This window comes from Oreochromis aureus, linkage group 23, assembly GCF_013358895.1.
Source record: "Oreochromis aureus strain Israel breed Guangdong linkage group 23, ZZ_aureus, whole genome shotgun sequence".
Lineage (NCBI taxonomy): Eukaryota > Metazoa > Chordata > Actinopteri > Cichliformes > Cichlidae > Oreochromis > Oreochromis aureus.
The window spans coordinates 18,001,993-18,020,597 of record NC_052963.1 but is presented as its reverse complement, the minus strand read 5'-3'; the positions used below and the strand labels follow the sequence as shown (position 1 = coordinate 18,020,597).

At 41.2% G+C, this 18,605-nt stretch overlaps 1 protein-coding gene across 1 annotated transcript; it reads left to right on the top strand.

Annotated features, from left to right (window-relative positions):
• The first annotated feature begins 403 nt into the window (after positions 1-403).
• LOC116312265 (neuronal acetylcholine receptor subunit alpha-2-like) lies at positions 404-14,661 on the top strand. Its single transcript, XM_039606535.1, has 8 exons — positions 404-537; positions 7,652-7,803; positions 7,931-7,975; positions 8,074-8,183; positions 10,994-11,213; positions 12,599-13,101; positions 13,633-13,999; positions 14,134-14,661. The coding sequence occupies exons 1-8, from the start codon at positions 477-479 to the stop codon at positions 14,257-14,259; spliced, it is 1,584 nt and encodes a 527-aa protein (XP_039462469.1). The 5' UTR covers positions 404-476; the 3' UTR covers positions 14,260-14,661.
• Positions 14,662-18,605: the final 3,944 nt, after the last annotated feature.

Below are 18,605 nucleotides of genomic sequence, written 5' to 3'. Positions count from 1 at the left end.
ACAGTGATTTAAAGTGGATTTATAGACCCCACAGCCAGAAGTTGTGTGACTTACTTCTCAAGAGACATACTTTTATATTTCCAGCATCCATTGGGCTTTTTCTTGTTCTTGGTAGTATTTTATTACCACCATCAGTATTTAGATCAAAATAATTTAATTAAAATTTAGTCAAAATTTGAAATAATTTACTGGGAATTATTAGGGATGATTAAATTAACCAGATGATATCCCGCCCTCTCATTAGTACAGACCTGAAGCAGGATTATTGTGGAGATGTAAGACCGATTAATCAAGTCCAATGGGAGCTTGATACCTCAGCGGTGATGTGCACTGGGAGGCTGTGACTGGGATCCCTGCAGCTGTGTGGAGAGGAGTGTGACAGTGTGGAGATGAGCGCTGGGAAAACAAAGCTGGGAACCTCGGAGTGAAGCTGATCTTCGTGTGAACGCTGCTGGGATCCCTTTGTAGCGCTTCAAATGGGGCGCAAACGAGACCTGACGCCGCTCTGCTGCTGCTGCTGGATCCTCATCAACTCCGGTAAGAGAGGCGGCGAAAGTGATTGATGGGATTTATACGGTAAAAATCAGCCGTGACTTCCCTGGAGCTTTTAGTCATCTCATGCGGATTTCCTGACTTTATAACTTTGTTGCCTCCCTTTTACTTAAAGGAATCAGTGACTATGTGAGACTTGGGGTACTTTTTCTTTCCCGTTTTGACATGATACATTTATAAAGCGGTGTTGCTAATTAATCGAGTAAAGGAAGGCTGTTAATAATCATATCGCATATTCCTGCAATGTTCTGACAGTGCAAAAAAATATTTGAAACTTTTAGTCCTTTATTGCTGGCTCGTATTGAAGGTCAATAGTCATTTATTCACATTCACATTTATTATTGCTATGAATAATGCACTGAAGTAGCATTTTAAAGGTGTTTTATACTATCTGTGTTGGGGCATCTACACAAAGGGCTATGCTGACTTTAAGTAATTTGATTATATGTAATTTTTTCCATGTAATTTTGCTACACAAGTAAAATGTGAAACATTAAATTTAATGGAATTTACTTAATTGCTATACTTTTAATTGGTACTGTTTTAAAAATATATATATATTTCTCTTTTTTTGAGTGTATATTCATAATGACTTCATTTAAAAATTAACATCCTGCAGAGTCAGGACTGAGCTTAAATCCAGATTTAGTACACAGCAGACCCAAACAGCACTGCAAAAGTTCAGTTAGTCTCCACTCATTTAGATGTGTATTATGTGATGAACAGGTGAAGTGAAAATTATGTGTTTTTTTGACGCTGGCACAGCACAGGAAGCTTTTTGAGGCAAAAAACGATCAGATCTGTGATGCTGTCACTTTAAAAACACTTCTAATTATCCAGGTTTTAATGCAAAAATGTGTAAAACAGTGTTCAGTGATCTGTTTTTGTGTGTGGAGCGGAGCAGGCATTTGTGAGCACTCAAAATTCTGAACACATTTTGGACATTTGTGACTATTTTCATACCAATTTCTCTCAAAAGGTATCAGCTGGGGTTTTTAAAAGTGAAAAACCAAAAACTAACATGCATATATGCACAAACTATCTGGAATTAATGACTGCTTTCAGGGTATTTCAAGAGGGATGGACGAATGTTTCCCCTGTTGCAAAAGTGGTAATAAGGCATTATTTGTACTCTCCTGTGAAAGGTTAAGAGTTGTTAACCCCCCTTCTTCTGTTCCTGTAAGTCTTTTTAGGTGCTTAAAATTACACCCTAGTTTCAGAAACTGATGTGGTAGAACAGTGGGAAATTAGTGTGACAGAGCGTTAGGAGTCAGGAGTCAGGGCTAATCGGAAGAGTTTAGGTGAGTAGGAGAAAATAGACAAAGCTGTTTATCTGGTGCTGGGGTGGAGCTGAGAACAGCATATAAGCTGCAGCAGGGGTGGGCGAGCTGGCGCACCTGAAATGAAGCATGGAGAGAATAGAAGGGAAGGGGGTGAGAGAGAAAGAGAAGTTCCTGCTAAAGTGGCAGAAGCTGAGGCATGGGAGACAAATTAACCTGAACCCTAGACCCCTTACAGTGAGGCGATCATGTGGCTCTGTTAAACTTCATGCAGTTGAATGACCATTGATCACCCACAGCAAAGGCAATGATTCTGAGAAACCTTAGTTGACACAAAACTACGCATTTACCTTTTATTTTGGACCATTTGATGGACAAAACTGCCTACGATACTCAAGTAAATAAGTCCCCAGTTAATAAAACAGGCTCGAAATGTTGGCTTTTTACTCTTAGTAAATTAGGACAGGTAAAACCCCTGCTTTGTGGTAGTGACACTGCCCCCATGGGCTGGGCATAAGGAGTCACTGAGTGTGAAAATGATACAAGTCATATGTCACAGGAAGAAGAAATGTTGAGGATACCTGAAGCACTGGCAGTCTCAGAAATGTGCTATACAAATACAGCTGTATTGTATTGTATATGCAGATAGTACTTTCTAAAACTTTAAGAACTTTAAGATTTCTTTTTAGACCTTTTAGATGCAGAATTTTAAGAAATCATGCAAAGATTATATAAAATGTTTGTCCTTGAAATAGAAATGGGAAGTATTCATTTTGTATTTCTCTCATGGTTTTGGTAGTGATCACTTGTGATCCTCAAATTAGTGCCTACATTTGGTTAAAATCTGAAAACCTGTCTTTCCAGGCTTTTAATAGACTTTAATTCAAACTCATCTCAATGATTTCCGATTCATGTTAAACCACTGAGTGATTTGCCTGCTGATTAAAGGTCTAATATCTTTCTAGATGTTTGACTGCTGAATAGTATAAATTTGGTTGAAAAGAGTTTTATTTTAAATATGCATGTTGATTGTCAGCTTTTGTTAAGAAATGGTGGTGATCAAATTCTATTTTTTAATTTTCAACCAATCTGTTTTTAGATGGGTTTTCACTCTTTAAACAAATCTCAGTGTTTGACATTTGTGACAAAGTTTTCTGTAATATCCCAGCCACATGGAGACCGGGATATTAGATATCCCTACTAGATTCGAACTGGAGTAGTTTCTCAAAAATAAAGAAAAAAGAACAAAAAGAAAGATCGATTGTGAGCCTTCTGATAGGTCCACCAAAAATGTCTGCCAAAAATGTCTGCAGAGCTACTTCAGTGTCCTGAGTAATCACAACATCTTCGGCTTAGCCTGTGACATCCATAAAGAGCAGGCCCCTATTCAAGAAAACTGGCTTTAGTAACCCAGACATGAGGAAAACTCAGGTTTTTTAGAAACTAACTTAAATAGTCAGACCTTACCAAACGCGGAGTTCCTTTTTGTGTCCTCCCCACCTGCTGCACCTGAGGCTGGATATACTCGGAGTTGACAGGATTTAGTTCGCCCATCCAAGTTCCTTATCAACTTTATTGTTTCTGCTTTAGCTGCCAAAAACTTAAACCTCATGGGACCGTTTTCTGCCAATATGGCTTCCATTTCATCACCTTTGTCCGCTTCTTGGCCACAGCCTACTCATGTCACCATCATCTTTTTGGGGTACGCTTCACCAAAGTTAGTTAGCTTCTCTGTTTTCCCTTTTTCCTCTGATTGTTTGGCCACAGGTTGTCATCAGAAAGTAGAGCAGACCAACATGGTGCCAAAAATGTCTGCAGAACCAGCAATATCTGTCATTGAGACAGAAAAAACAAAATTATAGATGTTAAAGGAAAAGTTCAACATTTCTTCTAAGCTGGTTGCTGTTACTGTCATGTTAACACTTTGCAAAAATGGGATTTGGATTTGGCATTTAGTCAGAGGCCTGCAACGTGAAGCAGGATTTGGTCTGTGGAGGAATCCTTCAACGTTTGCACTCTTAGGAGGATTTTTTAAAATAGCATTGGAAGTCTTTGTGTTTCCTTAAGTCCTTGACACAACTTTATTCTGTGATTCAGTTTTATTAAATTGTTTAATTTTTATTGAAATGAATGTGGTCCATTTTTATTTGTGAAATAAATATGAACTTTAAGCCTATCCTTCTATTTTTGTTCCAGTACATAAGACTCAAACAGCACGATCACTCAGTGTACAGTTTCAGAAGCTTTAATAAATAAAACTTAAAATTATATAGCTTAAATAAAACCGTATATTTTCTTAAAAGCTGAATGTCAAAAAAACGGGTAAGGACCTTCTTCTCAAAACACACGGAGGACGTCCTGAATATCAAAGTCAAGTAATTTTTCACAACAGGGTCGGGTAAGGCTTCTGGAATTTCCTTCTCCAAGGCCAGATGTTTTCTGCTTTTTTCTGCGAGATAACATTTTCCCCAAATGTCTTGGGGATCATCAAGATGTATTTGGGTAAATGTGAGATGAGACTTGATGAATTTGTTTGATCTGAAATGTGAAAGTGTGACAAATATCAACAACTAAAGAAATCAGGAATTGAGCAAATACTTTTTCTCAGCACTGCAGATGGCTATCCTAACTGAAAGTTACCTCTGTGTACTCTTCTGGTTGTTATTTTTTATTATAAGACCTGTGAGTAAAAACCATCGAGGACTTGTAGTGATTCTAATGATCCAACCGTAAAGTGAAGCACGCTTGTTTACAAAGCTGCACACCCAGCGACACGTTTAAAAGGTGCATTTTAATTAGTGCATTTGGTGTGAAAAAGTAACGGATTATAGACTTAACATAATCTTAAGTATTCAGGCAAAAAAGGATCAACTCATCCTTCAGAAAAACTGAAGCTCACTGATAATTCTCCACACAAATTAGCTTAAACCTGAATCATGTCCTAAATGAGACACAGCAGCCGGGGTCTTTATGCTAAATCCAGGGACACAAACTGCTGCGGAATCCAACAACATAACTGTTTGTCCTCCACTGGCACAGCCTTACCTGAGACATCATTTTGCCAGTTATAAATAGCCAATGTAATCAGAAAAACTGGCATCACATTTGCACAGTTTGTGCTGTTGGCTCGCCGTTTCTTGCTCTGGCTAATCCTAAATTGCTCGCTGGCGATGCCAGATGGCTCGCCAGAGTTCAAAGCTGAGACAGAGAGTGAGGGAGGGAGTGCTTTCTTGATGCGAGCTGAACAGAAAAGCAAGATAGTTACCATCAGTGTTCATTTATCCTGCAAGAGAAATCACATCTGATACAGAAAGGTCAAACACCGAGAATTAAAGAGTTTTATTTCAAGCGTGAAAGGACTCCGCCAATGAGTTATGAACGCTGGAAAACCACACTCAGTGTTTTACACTAACTTCAATTATCTCTAATGGTTTGTGTGTAAAATCAAATTAAATCCAAGTGTAGTAGATCACATCCTAATCTTTGAAATTTTATGAACAATAAAATTCAGGTAATAGCTTTTCCTCCAGAGATTGGGTACAGCATCTCTCTCAACTGTAATGACTTTGGTTTAAGCGAAGTATGAGTGAAAATGCAGACTGGTCCTTTAAAAAGGCTGGAGGGGGAGAAAAGTGAGGAGATAAATCAGGAACACCTATGACCCATGGGGGAAGAGGAAGGTCTTCAGAGAGGAGGAACGTGAAGTGAAAGTGCTGAAGAGTGCAGATATTTAAATGTTTCTTTCAGTTTCTACACAGCAAAAGTGCAGTGAACAAGACAGTGATCAGTGAAGAAACTATTTCCTGTTAATGACAAGCTTTAAAGAGTATAAGAGCTATAAAGAGCTTTTGGTGCTTTCTGGTCAGTAGGACGTGTCTGTGGTGATCATGACCACAACAAACCGAAGTCTTGTGATCTCTGTAGTGCTTGAAACAGCTTACATGGGATTTATGGTCCTGTATGTGTATTTATTTTGCCTCATGTAGAGAGAAACTGCAGCGCAGTGCAGAAATGCAGCTCTCCAAAGAGCAAAAAGGATGATAGCACTGTGTGCAAATAGAAGGGTAGAGGTCAAAGCCATTATTTCTAGCAGGCTGTAAACGTGTTCTTTTCTGCTGTAACATTGGTAACCAAGGTATGCAGAAGACCATCTCTGAACAAACTACACATGAAACCACGAAGCAGCAAAAGACCACACCACACTGAGGCTACAGTTCTCATGGCCTCACCAAAACTGGTATTGAACCCCGATCCTTTTTTCCCCATGACAGAACAGAGAAAACCGACTCATAGTGTGTTAAAACATTTATATTTCTTTTTATTCAATCATCTTCCAGAAGAGAGAGACCCCTGCACAGCTCAAACGCCAGTTGCAAGAGCTCTCTAACATTAGAATCATAAGCTGTGTCTTATATGGTGTTATTTTGGTACTTTACATGTCACACAGGCTCGAACATTGCTTATATGGAAAGTCCCTCTTTTCTGGGTCTTATCTATTAATATACCTGTGCACTAAAACTTCCTGTTTTTCAGTCTGGCTGAGCACTTATTTGTGAGTCAAAGGTGGCCTTGCTCTACAAGCCTTCATTATTAAAGTACATAAAACAATATAATAGGAAAATAAGGATACTAAGGATATTGATTTCCTGACACTGGACAATAGAAGATTGGAAAAATGTTACTCAGATTGTAGGGTCAGAATCAGACATACGCAACGTAAAAGGATGGCTCCATCGTGCCTTGTATGAGCAGTTCCGGCTGCTGGTGGTGTTATAGTGTGGGGGAAATTTTCTTTGCACAATTTGGGCTCCTTAGTACCAACTATGCATGCATTAAACACCACAGCCTGCCTGAGTGTTGTTGTTGTTTCCAGCACCTTGTTCACATTTTCCTCATAGAATATAAAGTTTACTTGCACTCGCTTTAATAATATTATGATGCATATAATCATGATGAGATCTGCATTACATAGATAATAATAATTTATTATATGTTTTTATGTGAAAGAAGGAAATGGGACAAAGTGAAAGACCTACAATATGAAGGATTCTGGTGGGAGGCGTCATTTTTTTTGTCTTTGCTTAATTTTTTTTGCAGAATTGCACATATGGTTGAAAAGTCTTGAATGCTTTGTGTTCATTTACTTTTTGGAGTTTCTAATAAATTGCTTGCGCCTGACCTGACAACACTGTACGGTCTTGAGCATAAAACCTGTTTTGATATGTTATCGTGAGATCAGAGGTTCTGAATTTAGTTTGAAAACCAGCTTTTGGGTTCAGAGTTTTGAGAAAAAGGACAGAAACTTTCCAGAAATGTGTCTTAGATTTTGAAAAGTGAAAATCAGACTCTCTCGATAAAAAGCATGAAGGACACCAAGTTCTTCAAAGTAGGAAAATACGTCACCAAATCTTTAACTGGTCCTTTATTGACAGGAATAGTTATTGAAGCAAGTGTGGGTGTTCACAGACCTAAACTCCGGACCAGGTTATGTCTGCAGCATATGCTACCATTGATTTTCATCAAGGATCACCTCTGAAGTTACTCAAAGTCCACTTTCTGGCACAGGCCTCTGTGTGTGTGTGTGATTGACTTTTGCCTGTATAAATGTGTTTTAGTGAGTGAGAGCTTCCTTAGAGATTTGCAAGAAGGTAAAATGAGACCTGCAAAATGCATCAAACTGGATGAAAACTATTTAAGGTTTCATGACATGAACGACTGATTACATAAGCTGGCTCAGACAAAGGAAGCACTTTCAAACTATTGCAGGATGATAGTCTGAACCCAACAGTGTTGCTGATCTGTCTCTGCCTCTCCGTCAGTGCTCTCTGAGGACTGGGATCGTGTTCACACTGAGGACGAGCTCTTCAGGAGTTTGTTTAGAGGCTACAGCAAGTGGACTCGACCGGCGAAGAACGTCACAGACGTGGTCATCGTCAAGTTTGGCCTGTCCATCGCCCAGCTTATAGATGTGGTAGGAAATTTAACCATACCTTCAAAGCTTTAAAAAATATTCCCCCTTTCTGTTTTGCGCCGTTGCACCTACTAATGCGTTAAATGCATGGCTCACTTGCTGTGTCCACTTCATTTACAAAAAACAGGATGAGAAAAATCAGATGATGACAACCAATGTGTGGCTGAAACAGGTGGGTGAAACCAAAAAGTGGGTCTGAATGTTAATTAAATATAATTTAAATGTGTTTTGTGTCCTAAAATGACTTAAAAAATGTGTATTCATTGAAAGGAATGGACGGATTACAAGCTGCAGTGGAGTCCCTCCGACTTCAACAATGTGACGTCCATCAGAGTCCCTTCTGAACTCATCTGGGTGCCCGACATTGTGCTGTACAACAAGTAAAAACCACACACATGATTCACGAGTCCACCCTCCTCCTCGTCCTCCTTCATCCTTTCAAACTCATCTTAAAATTCATTGAGAGTAGCAGAGAAGCAATGACATCAGTCTGTCCCAGGAGGCCTGTACTGTGAAGCAGGATTTGGGGGCTTAGCGAGGTAACCCCAGGTTAAACCCAGGGCTTTCAGCGTTACAGTGGTGCTCTTTACATCTTACCAGATTGCATCGCCACGGTAACTTGCGCTGCACGCCCAACCTTCTTAGGCACAAGTTATGTTTGAAATGAGAGGTTTGCAAGTGCAAAACCACCTTCTACTGACCGGTAAGTTCTCTGGAGGACAGCATGTCTGTTCCTGAAAGATTCCTCTGACCTCAATGAGCAGATAACAGAATAAACATTTCAAGAGACAGCCTATGATCCTAAAAAAAATCCAAATACAGTTTTTTCCCCTCATTTCTTTATATTCTATTGGGAAAACAGGGTACCGAGCAACACATAAATACTAAAATATTTTGTACTAATAACAAATAGTATTTCTGCTTCTAGTGCCTAAATAATTATAGTTACAGCTTTCTTGTCATGTCTTTAAGTAGTCTTCAGGAATAGTTCTCCAGGTTTCTTGAAGGACATTCAAAGCTCTTCTTTGGATGTTTCTGCCTTTTGTTCTGGTCTCTGTCAACATGATCCCACACTGCTTCAATAATGTTGAGGTCCGGGCTCTGGGGAGGCCAATCCATGACTGACAGTGCTCCACTGTGTGTTTTTCTATCCAGGTATGATTTTACTGCATTGGCAGTGTGTTTGGGATCAATGTCATGCTGAAAAAGGAAAAATGTTATCAGTTAAACATTTTTCAGATACTACTATGTGGTAGATCAAAATCTGAAGGTACTTTTCTGAGTTCATAATTCATTCATTTTGACAAGGTCCCCAACACCACTGGCTGAAATGCAGCCTGAAACCATGACAGAGCCTCCACCGTGTTTTAGAGATGCCTGTAGACCCCTCTTGTTGTACCTCTCTCCTGACCTCCTCTGTATGTATATACTGATGATGAACCAAAGCAGAACCAAACATTTCAAATTCATCACTCCAGCAGACCGTTTGCCACAGCTCTTGTTTAATTTTCATACCTCAGCCTTTTCTCCCTGTTTTCCTTCACTAAGAATGGCTTCTGACAGCCACACTTCCACCGAGACCATTTCTGATGAGGATTTAGTGAACAGTAGATGCATCAGCTGAAGGCCCTGGTGCATCTCTCAGGTCCTGTGTCAGGTCTTTGCTGGATTTTTTTCCTGTTTCTTAAGGACATGACTTTCAGATAGTGTTCATCTGCTGAAAATATGTCTGTCTAATTGTATTTTTTGGGTCAACTAAATAAATTGATGTGTTTTTGTGACAGGCTGCTAGTACAGTGCCTAAAGATACAATTTAAAATCTTTGCTAAGTTGTCTTTTATATGTGTAGACACAACACTGGTTCATCAATTTTAGGAGGAGCTTTAGAAAGTTTGGAGAAATATTGTTCAACACCTCTTTAAACATGACAAGAAAGTCTAGCTCCTGAGATACAAAATATAGAGATTTTTGCACAGGCCAATAATTCTGGATAATCTGACAGGCTGCAATATAGAAACTGCCAAATAAACACAATTAGGGTAAATCTTAAATTCACTTTGATCAATTTAGTACAGCCCATAATCTTAATTTAGGACATTTTTTATATATAAAAACGTATTCCCTCTGTGCAATGCACCAACATCATAAGAAACAGACTGAAGGTTTAAAACAAATAAATGGACATTTACATGCTCTGTGCCACTTCTCAGCCATGTGGATTATTTGTTTTCGTCGTTATGATTTGTGGGATGGTATTATCTCCTTTAATAACAGGTGTTCCAGATTATCCTCTCCTAAAGATAATAAAGGAAGCACTGAAGCATTGTCCTTCGTATTTACAGAGCCCGACCTGTTCTTACAATGCTTCCCATGCAGATATTTCAGGATCATTTCACTAAGTTTGAACCTTCCTGAAAAACTTGACTATTCAGCTACAACTCTTGAGTTTTCAACCACTGTCATGTGACCCCTATCCAAAGAGCAAATGAAGCCAGATAAAGATCTCTATAAACCCTGCAAAAACATCTGGGGGTAAATAAGGATTATTAACTATTATTTTATTTGGATTTAAAATATTGAGTCATGTTCACAGCAGATGCTCAAGGACACACATACTGTTCCTGAACAGAGACGACTTTTTGTAGGTGGACCTGGATATTATCTGTAGTGATCAATTAGCTGCTTGATCCATAACACGGTCCTCCTTCATTGAAGAGCGAAAGAGGAGCTGAGGTCACTTACATGGAGCCAAACAACTCGATGGTATTTTCTGCATTTTCCTGCATATCAATTGGCGATGCATGCAAATTATGCTGTTGAATAAATGACCCTGATTCTGTTGCGGATGCACGACGATGTTGCATCACACAGTTTTAGTTGAGTTTCCAGCCCTCGGGGCTCGGGGGAGTATTAAAATTGGTCTGGATGGAGATGAAACTCTCTCCGCTTTCAGTGAAAATGAGCTTGCATCAGTGTCGTTTACATTCAGCTATCAATTATTAAGCATAGCTCGTGTAAATGGGCATAGCTCCAGGTTTATTGATTCACCTTCTGAGGTTAAAAACTAATGAAATTAAAACTTTTTACCCGAATAACAACTCCGCTGTGAGGTCCTTCTTTTCTTTCTTGTCAGTTTTCACTCCTCTTTACCCATTTTTCCTTCCCCTGTCTTTCTCTTTTCTCGTTAAAGTGCTGATGGGGAGTTCGCCGTCACCCACATGACCAAGGCACAGCTGTTTTACACCGGTCGTGTCCGCTGGGTACCGCCCGCCATCTACAAGTCCTCCTGCTCCATCGACGTCACTTTCTTCCCCTTTGACCAGCAGAGCTGCAAGATGAAGTTCGGATCCTGGACGTACGACCGCGCCAAGATCGACCTGGAGCCATTTGAGAACACCGTGGACCTGAAGGTGGGAACACGTGGGTGGAGGTTGCTCTGCTTCCCCTCCCCCTCTGCATTCCTCCCTCATACTCTCTTGTGATTTCCTTCCTAACACCTGCTGCACCTCTTTACCTCCTCTTATCTGCTCTTCACATGTGTTTTGTTTTACATAAGAATGCCCGCCAAACTCTCAGGCTGCTCATATTTTAATTAACAAAGTATTTCCCAGCGTCATGTTTCACTGCAGCAAAAGGTTCTGGAAAAATTCACAGAATAGTTTTGTAAGAGAAAGAAAAACCGCAAATCCTGGGGAGATTTCTGAGTTGTAAAACGTGAGGTTTCTTTAACTCTTTACCCCTTGGACACCTACTAGGAGGAACCCTTGAAGCTCTTCTCTGAGCTTGGGTTGAAAACATGGAAACTTTTATAATGGTCTGCAAACTACATCTTAACTGATATACTGAGGTGCTAAAAGGTGTCATTAAGGCTACAGGGGAGGTCATCAAATGTTGTCTTTATAGGGAAAGAGTTAATATGGTGTGATTTTGAAGCACAGAAGTAAGTTTGTTTCTTCAATTTGTCTCCACATGTCTGCATTTGAGTTCTCTATCCTGCAACACTTGGAGACTACGCTGTAACAAAGGACAAAGGACAGCACGATTTATACTCACAGATACACAAAGGGGTAATTAGGGGCATGAGGCACAGCTGGGGAAAACGAGGAACAGGTAACATGAATGAGACAGGGGAAGTAAAACTAACTGCAACACACAGGAGACAAATGACTATCAAAAGAAAAGAGGAAAGAACAATAAACAATAATCGTTGTCGGGCATTATTCTCTCCAGTGTCTTCATGACATGTAAGGTCAGAGCAGCTGGCCTGTGGTCGTGGGAAGTAGTTGGGTGAGACACTTTTGTGGACAGGGACAAGACAGAATGTCCTTTAGAGAGTCAGGAGCTTCTGCAGTTTAAAACTCAGGTTGAGGATAAGACACAGCTGAGCAGCACAACTTTGGGGCCGATGCCATCAGGACCAGCCGCTCTGCCAGAGTAGAGTCAAGACAACTCTTTCCTGACTTTTTCAGTTGAGAGGGACATGGAGGTGCAAGCTGTAGGTGCAAAGACAAGGGAAGGGGACAATGTTCATGAGATGAACTGTATGCTGGGGAAGGATGACCAGCAGGAGGAGGTGTGTAAAGCCAGGTGAAGTTTTAGTTGTTGGTACTCTTCACATTCCACTCCAGCAAGTCCCTGCTTTGTTTGCGTCCTGTGCAGATTCTCAGTCCAACCCCTCCTTGTTGTTATTCTGTTATTTCCTGGCTTTCTCCTGTAACAGGCTTTCCCCCTGCTGCTTTAACTTTAAACTCCCTCTGCACGATGTCAGTGTGGCTAAAAAGAGTCTGACTTCTAGGACTACTGGGAGAGTGGAGAATGGGCAATCGTCAACGCTGTAGGAACCTACAACACCAAGAAATACGACTGCTGTCACGAGATCTACCCCGACATCACCTACTACTTCGTGATCCGCCGCCTGCCGTTGTTCTACACCATCAACCTCATCATCCCCTGCCTGCTCATCTCCTGCCTGACCGTCCTGGTCTTCTACCTGCCATCAGACTGCGGCGAGAAGATCACGCTGTGCATCTCCGTGCTGCTGTCGCTCACCGTCTTCCTGCTGCTCATCACCGAGATCATCCCATCCACATCGCTAGTCATCCCGCTGATTGGGGAGTACCTGCTCTTCACTATGATCTTTGTCACGCTCTCAATCATCATCACCGTGTTTGTTTTGAATGTGCACCACCGATCATCAGAGACTCACACCATGCCCCGGTGGGTTCGGAGGCTCTTCCTGTCTGTGGTGCCGCGCTGGCTCTGCATGAAGCGCCCGCATCATGGACTCAGGCCTGCAAGGTGAGGCAGCCTCTATGACCATTAGAGGCACTGCAGGTTTTTATAGAGTCATAAATAGCTTAGTCTAGTTGACTTCTACGTGGTCAAATGTGTATGAGTTGAAGCTTAGGATTGGCTAATTCAATCCAATTGATTAGCTCTTGACTGAGTTGGTGCGGTAATCCACACAGGAAACCACAAAATCTCTGCACAGGTTTATTATTTTCATCATATGCTTGAACCATTTGGCTGATTTTAATACACATTGCAGATAGATAACTTAGCAGCCCCACCATACATCAGCAGCCTCCAAACTCTTCTTCTTCTTTTTGTTGTTTAATTGTGTTTGGCAGACAGCTTCTAGGCGTTTTACCACCACCTACTGGCAGTAGAAGTATATTGATAATTTGAGGTAGTTGTAAAAATAAGGAAAATATATAATTTAAGGTGATAGTTGTAATCATTTGTTTTTCTGTTTTATAGTTTCACAATGTTTTGCTTGTCGTTACAATGTTATTGTAATTTTTCAACAAACCCATCTACCTTTCTTAGGCGACACCACCTGAGTGATAAACTCCTCCCTCTCCGGACTCCGGGCCCCTCCCACAGCATCTGGATCACTCAGGAGTCCGATGTGGATGCTGGAGATGAAATTAACCACTGGGACTTTCATGGTTACTCAAACATGGAGCATTTGGAGAGGTTTGGGTCCCCGTCTTGTCTTTCTGCTCGGTCTCTGGGCTATACACTCCTACCCCAGACACGGTCCACTGTCAGGTTAGAGTGGGATACGCCTCCTGTGGAGTGTGGTTCGACCCAGAACCAGTGGGACTCTTCTTTGTCTCCTGCTGTCATATCCGCCCTGGAGGGAGTAACGTACATCGCCGAACACCTAAGAGCAGAAGATGCAGACTTTTCGGCAAGTATTGGATTTTTTTGGTTATAGATTTGCGGTCAAAAGTTTACATCAGGGGTGTCAAACATAAGACAGCCTGGGTTTTACATATTTCTCCAAGTTTACCGGCTCATTTTTGGTTTTATGTCTTCTCTCAGGTGAAAGAGGACTGGAAGTATGTGGCCATGGTCGTAGACCGGATCTTCCTGTGGATGTTCATCATAGTGTGTCTGCTGGGGACCGTTGGACTCTTTCTGCCTCCGTGGCTCTCTGGGATGATTTAAAACCAAGACTAGATGTTAAAAACAATAATATGTTATATAAAAAAGTGGAAGAGCATGGTTAACTTTTAAATTTGTTGCAACAGACGAGTCTAGGAAACTTATTTCATGGAGGACGAAAAGTACAAAAATTAATAATAAAGAGAAATTAATTATTAATGCAAATATTCATAAAATGAAATGGCCTTAATGTATAAAATGGGATATACTGATAATGTGTTTTATTTGCTTGTGTCTTATTTATTCTCCATTGTATCTGTAATTTTCTTCACTCTCACATCTGCATATGTGGTTCTGTTTGTCTGTCTGTCTGGTTGTTAACAGTTTTTAAATTTTGGGTGATGGTAGATAACAAAAACAACTTGAGCTAAATTACATTTTGGTGAAATCTGGTCAAAGTCACACTAAATGTGAAAATCAGTAAAAACATACTACCCACAATTTTTTTTATTGATCGTCTTCAAACTTCACAATAATATACTAGGCTGTGGGGACATAAGTAGTGCCCAAGGTCAAAGTTCACCTTGAGAAAAAAATTCAAGAAACCATGTCGAGTAACATGTCATATGGAAGGGCATAGAGAGAGCTGTGCAAAACACTTTTATTTTTTTCTGCTCCAATCATGTGGGAAAAGATAATAAATTACAATATTTTATATGCAATGCTTCATCAGTAGAAGGTCAGCGTCACGGAAATTAGAAACATTTGACATGAATACATTGGTTAAAAAAGGAAAGCACTGAATTCTGTTGCATTGAAGTTCTACTTCATGGTCATCTGCCTCTATCTCACCCTATTCCCACCCTATCCTTTTCTGATAATGGAGTTAAAGCTGTAACATTGCAACACTGATACCAACCAAAAAACCTGAAGGTTATTTCAAGTTATAGTAAGTCAGTTTTTCATTGACTTGAAGTGGTAGCCTACAGAAATCCAGCTTTGTGCACACCACCCAACAAGTCTGACAGACAAGTTTCATTAGCCAGTACGGGGATTGAACCCATGACCTTGGCATTATTAGCACCATGTCTAACCATCTGAGCTAACCGGCCTTCGCAAACATGGGCACACACCATATTTTTGAAGATTTAAATCCATTTGTGTGATCACATTGCATTCCTAAATTATCTCAACAACTACTTTAGTCGCTTTGAGAAACTCAACAGCACAGCAGCAGCAAAAAACACCCTAAGGCATGATGAGCAGGTGCTATGTCTGGACCCAGCTAACATTTGCTGGGCTCTGAAGAGAATCACCTCAAGAAAGGGAACAAGCACTGAAACAAGGTCTGCGCTCAAGAGATGTGCAGACCATCTGACACGCCCCTCACGGAGATATTCATCTATATTCATCCATCTCTCTGTGCCGGGCTGTTGTGTCAGCATGGTATAAAATCTCAGCGATCACTCAGTAGCACTTACACCCACAAAAATGAAACGCTTTGAGAGACAGGATCACAGAACCTCCGTTGTACCCTGTCACAAACCGTTCCACTGATAACGCTGTATCCACTGCTCTTCGATTAACCCTGGAAGACCTGGAGAAGGAAAATGCACAGGTCTGAAAGGTCTTCGTTGACTTTAGCTCAGCCTTCAACACGATAATACCTCAGCATCTGATCACCAAACTAGGCCAAGTTGGACTGAATCGCCCCCCTGGAAAACTGGACACTGGCCTCAATTTGAGCAGACAGGACATAAGAAATCAAGCACCATTTCATTATGTACAGGCTCTACAAAGGGGCATGTCACGAATCCCCCCTGCTTTCACCATGATGACCCACCTCTGTGGTGAAAAGTTCAGTAATAACTACATCACAAATTACGTGGCTGACACAACAGTGGAGCATCTCATCAAAGACAGCAATGACAGAGAGTACAGGAGGAGGTGAGACTTTTTGCAGAATGGTGCAACAACCTGTTTTTTTTTTTTTTTTTTTTTTTTTTTTTAAAGATCTGGTGTTCAAAACCAGCCCATGCACAGCCCGATCTACATTACAGACATTGCTGTGGGGATTGTGGAGCATGTGACCAACAATCTAACCTGGAGCCTGCACATCTCCTCACTAGCTCCTGCATTTTCCCAGGAGGTTAAAAATAACTTATCTTAACCCATCTGTCATCACCACTTTCTACTGAGGCACCACATAGAGTGTGCAGCACACTGTCTGTGTCTCTGTGGTATGAGAGTAGCAGTGTCTCAGACCGAAAGGCAGCTTGCTGAGAAGATTGTTGGGGTCTTACTGCCACCTGTTGGGGGCTTAGTGCAACAACGCTGCCTGACAAGGCCAAAAAGGATCACGAGGGACATCACTCATCCCCGTCACAGACTATTCTCCTGCCTTCAGGCAAAAAGTATCACAGCATGGAAATCAGAGCAATAACAGCTTGACAGTTAATTTCAAATGCACATCGTAAACGGATGGACAGCACAATAGCTGAGCACATGTAAGCCATACAGATTGTTTTTGTATATATTGTTTTTTTTAATTTAATGTTCTTATTCAGTGCTATACCATCTTTTTTTATTACTTTATTTCATTATTCATTGTGTAACAGAAAGTTACACGATAGTCTTTTAATGAGGTTCTATTCTGATAGTGAGATTTTTTTGTGTTTTTGTGTGTTCAAAATGACAATAAAGGAATCCAGACCTTTGTCACCATTGGATTTATAGCTACACCAGTAACTAAAAGGAACAGTACGTAATAGTGGAAGAGGATGCTCTGGAAACTTTTAGGAAATGAAGTGATGTTCTCACTGTTTCTCAAGTGTAGGTCACTCTGAGGTACACTATATTGCCAAAAGTATTCACTGAGCCATCCAAATCACTCAGTTCAGGTGTTCAAATCACTTCCATGTTTAAAATCAAGCACCTACACGTGCCTAGGCATAGCACAAAGTGGTAGGGCATGATGCTCATAGAGGTCGCCAACGTTCTGCAGAGTCAATCACTACAGACCTTCAAACTTCACGTGGCCTTCAGATTAGCTCAAGAATAGAGAGCTTCTTGGAATAGGTTTCCATGGAAACAGCTGCATCCAAGCTTTGCATCATCAAGCGCGATGCAAAGCGTCGGATGCAGAGGTGTAAAGCACTGCACAACTGGACTCTAGCACAATGGAGATGTATTCTCCGGAGTGATCAATCACATTTCCCCATCTGACAATCCGATGGACCAGTCTGGGTTTGGTGGTTGCCAGTGGACCAGTATTTGTCTGACTGCGTTGTGCCAAGTGTAAAGTTTGGTGGAGGGAGGGGGGGGGGGGGTTATGGTGTGGGGTTGTTTCTCAGCAGTTGGGCTCGGCCTCTTAGTTCCAGTGAAAGGAACTCTTAATGCTTCAGCATACCAAGACATTTTGGACAATTTCAGGCTCCCAACTTAGTGGGAACAGTTTGACGATGGCCCCTTCATGTTCTAACATGGCTGTGCACCAGTCCACAAAACAAGGTCCATAAAGACATGGATCAGTGAGTTTGGTGTGGAAGACTATCCTGTGCAGAGTCCTCACTTTAACCTGACAGAACACCTTTGAGATGAATCAGAGTGGAGACTGTGAGCCAGGCTTTCTCATCCGACATCAGTCTGTGACCTCACAAATGTGCTTCTAGAGGAAAATTCCCCCAAACACTCCTAAATATTGCGGAAAGTCTTCCCGAAAGAGTTGAAGTTGTACTAACTGCAAAGGGAGGGCTGACATCATATCAAACCCTATGGATTAAAAAAGGGATGTCATCCAGTTTAAATGTCTGTAAAGGCGGACAAGTGAATGCTTTTGGCAATAGAATGTATTAAATGTATTAGTAAAACCAAAGAGCTGGTGGTAGACTTCCGCAGGCACAAACATCCTCCACTGCAACCACTAAACATTCAAGGCATGGACATTGAGGCTGTGGACAGCTACAATAAACTGGACTGGACTCATAATTCAGATGCCCTCTACAAGAAAGGGCAGAGCAGGCTGTACCTGCTGCGGAGACTCGGGTCCTTTGGAGTGAAGGGCCTACTCCTGAAGACCTTCTATGACTTTGTGGTGGCCTCAGCCATCTTTTACTGTGTGGTCTGCTGGGGCGGCAGCATCTCTGCTGGGGACAGGAAGAGACTGAACAGGCTTATCCGGAGGGCCAGCTCTGTTCTCGAATGCCCTCTGGACTCAGTGGAGGTGGTGAGTGACAGAAGAACAGTGGCTAAGCTGTCATCCCTGTTGGACATTGTGTACAGTATCTTATTCTTATTATCTTATTCTAGTCCAGTGTTTTTTCTTAATTTTTGCTGCTGTAACTTTGCACCGTCTACTTTCTGCTGTAACAAAACAAATTTCTCACGTGTGGGACTAATAAAAGTTATCG

Bases quoted from the DNA above. Each gene is read 5' to 3' on its own strand.
- LOC116312265 (XM_039606535.1), top strand. From the start codon at position 477: ATGGGGCGCAAACGAGACCTGACGCCGCTCTGCTGCTGCTGCTGGATC. The intron at 7,976-8,073 runs GTGGGTGAAACC...ATTCATTGAAAG, and splicing joins CCAATGTGTGGCTGAAACAG to GAATGGACGGATTACAAGCT. The intron at 11,214-12,598 runs GTGGGAACACGT...TCTGACTTCTAG, and splicing joins AGAACACCGTGGACCTGAAG to GACTACTGGGAGAGTGGAGA.